Below are 2,500 nucleotides of genomic sequence, written 5' to 3' on the forward strand. Positions count from 1 at the left end.
ACATGAGGTCAGAGGTCATCTCTAGAACCCTGTTAGTCCACATGAGGTCAGATGCAGATGCCCAGCTACCGGAATGTAAATTCTGAAGAACAAAACTGTGTGCTTGTGTCTGGGAGTGTGTGTGCGTGCTTGTGTTATTTGTGTGGTGTGTGTGTCTATGAGTGTGTGTGTGTGTGTCTATGAGTGTGTATGTGTGTGTGTGTGTGTCTATGAGTGTGTGTGTGTGTGTGTGTGTAGTGTGTGTGTCTGTGTCTATGAGTGTGTGTGCGTGCTTGTTTGTGTGGGTCTATGAGTGTGTATGTGTGTGATGGTGGGAGGTGTGTGAGGGTGCAGGTGTGTTGTGAGAACCTGACACACACGATGACAACAGTATGGCTGTGTGTGTGTGTGTGTGTGTGTGTGTGTGTCTATGAGTGACACACACAATGACAACAGTATGGCTGTGTGTGTGTGTGTGTGTGTGTGTGTCTATGAGTGACACACACGATGACAACAGTATGGCTGTGTGTCGTCTGCTGCGGTGGGAGATGCTGGCCATACACACCTGACAGTCAAACTGGCTGTGTCTGTACGTCTCCATGGAAACAAAGATCTGACATCTGTGTTTCTAACCTGTACATAAACCTGGCTACTACCGACGCATATCTTTTGTCTACTTACTTTCTTTACAAACAATAAAGTGTTGGACTGTTATGGACGTTTCATCCAGAATGTTTGTCAAAAAGGCTTCTGACTGTGATTTTTCAAGATAATTATGATGTCTAACACACAACATGATGTGCAATTTCAGTCACACCGTGACAAATAGGCTTATCACTACATCTTTTATTTATTTTTGATTTAACCAGGAGAAAACCCATTGAGATTAAGAATCTTTTTCAAGGGAGACCTGGCCAAGACAGGCAGCAGCATACATACAAACATAGTTACAGACAGAAACACAAAAGAAGACAACATTTAGGAGTTAGTGTCGTAGCCAGGTACATTAAAAACATTTACATCTTAAAGAATCTGTCTCAGATGCCGTCCATCCGACAATTATAATAGTGTACAGGTGTTTACAGTATGTAGCCTACTCTGCGGTAAACTACAGGCTACATGATAAAACATGTGGTCAAAAGACCGGAATAATTACCACACACCAACATGCCTTCAGAAGTAGGCATAACTTGTAGCACCGTTTTAACGTTTTAGTAATTTGATCTGTTTGCATCTGGTCACCCTAACACACACACACCGTTTTAACGTTTTAGTCTATCGGTTGTAGTTCAACGACCCGCGACACATGAACCGTGAACCCTGATGGACGGTTGAAGATTGACTTCAAACCGGTGAGAGCAGAGGAACTTACGATAACTGGTCAAAATCTATTAGCCTACATGGGTTTTTAAATCACTGACACTGGCCGCAGAAGGTTTCCGAGCGCGAACAGGATCGTGGTTGTTAGCGAGTCTCTTTACCATTAACATATTTATTTGAACAACCTCCACACACACTGGCGTTGACCGTAAACTGTCTAAATCGGGACCGTTCTGCAACTTCGCACTGGTATAATGGCAGGTAAGACTTCACTGCCTCTTCACACTGGTCTGTCTTAGTGCTTACTGAGGGTTAGGGGTAATTAATACAGGTTTGCAGTGATAGCAGACAGCAGCTATGATCACACGGGATGCTTTACCGAATCACAATACCTATATATTAGTAAGACATGTATGTGCCATAGTTAGGGTGAGCAGGTGGACTGCTTTGCGTTGTGGACTCTGCCTCTTGCACAGCATTTAGACCCAACACACACACACACACTGTCTCATGAGAGGACGCAGGCATCCTGCATATCGAGACCATGTCCCGCACTTTCATTGGTCATTTAGATTTGTAACGGTCAGAAATAAGAACAAATATGCGTTCTTTTACCCGCCCCGCACACGAGTACCGTATGTCGTTTTACTCTACTCCATGTACTGGCGTAACGTAACGTAACGACGTAACGTCAAAAGCACAGACCTGGCTTATTATGCTAGAGATGTTACGTTCGCGACCGAGCCGATTCTTTTCAACAACTCTTTGGTAGGAACAAAAGGGAACAGAGTCGTACTTGAAATAAGTTATTTTTTTATCGTTGAGTTCACATTTCACTGCCTCCCTCCCCTAAACCCACTCCACTCCCCCTTAATGTGAACAGTGAGAAGTTACCAGTCAGTCACAAGAGCTAGACGCTGCGGTTCATGAAGGCAGAATGGGTAGAATTTGTCCGTTGCTGTTTGTAAACATACTATTCAAAGTTGGCCCCTCCTCCCCGAGTCAAAGAAAAGAGGGAGAGAGAGAGAGAGTGAAGAGAGAGAGAGAGAGTGACTGAAGAGAGAGAGAGTGAAGAGAGAGGAGAGAGAGAGAGAGTGAAGAGCGGGAGAGAGAGAGACTGAAGAGAGAGAGAGAGTGAAGAGAGAGAGAGTGATTGAACACACACACACACACACCCCGGTGGGAAGGATTGAACACACAC

General features: G+C 44.5%; 1 protein-coding gene across 1 annotated transcript in view; it reads left to right on the forward strand.

Annotated features, from left to right (window-relative positions):
• The first annotated feature begins 1,416 nt into the window (after positions 1-1,416).
• The window catches only part of gyg2 (glycogenin 2), an 11,002-nt gene continuing 9,918 nt past the window's right edge, over positions 1,417-2,500 (forward strand). Inside the window, exon 1 of the mRNA XM_012839767.3 lies at positions 1,417-1,560. Coding sequence (XP_012695221.2) covers positions 1,554-1,560 — 7 coding nt within the window. The 5' untranslated portion in view covers positions 1,417-1,553. The remainder of the gene's footprint in view (positions 1,561-2,500) is intronic.

Source organism: Clupea harengus, chromosome 21 (genome assembly GCF_900700415.2).
Source record: "Clupea harengus chromosome 21, Ch_v2.0.2, whole genome shotgun sequence".
Lineage (NCBI taxonomy): Eukaryota > Metazoa > Chordata > Actinopteri > Clupeiformes > Clupeidae > Clupea > Clupea harengus.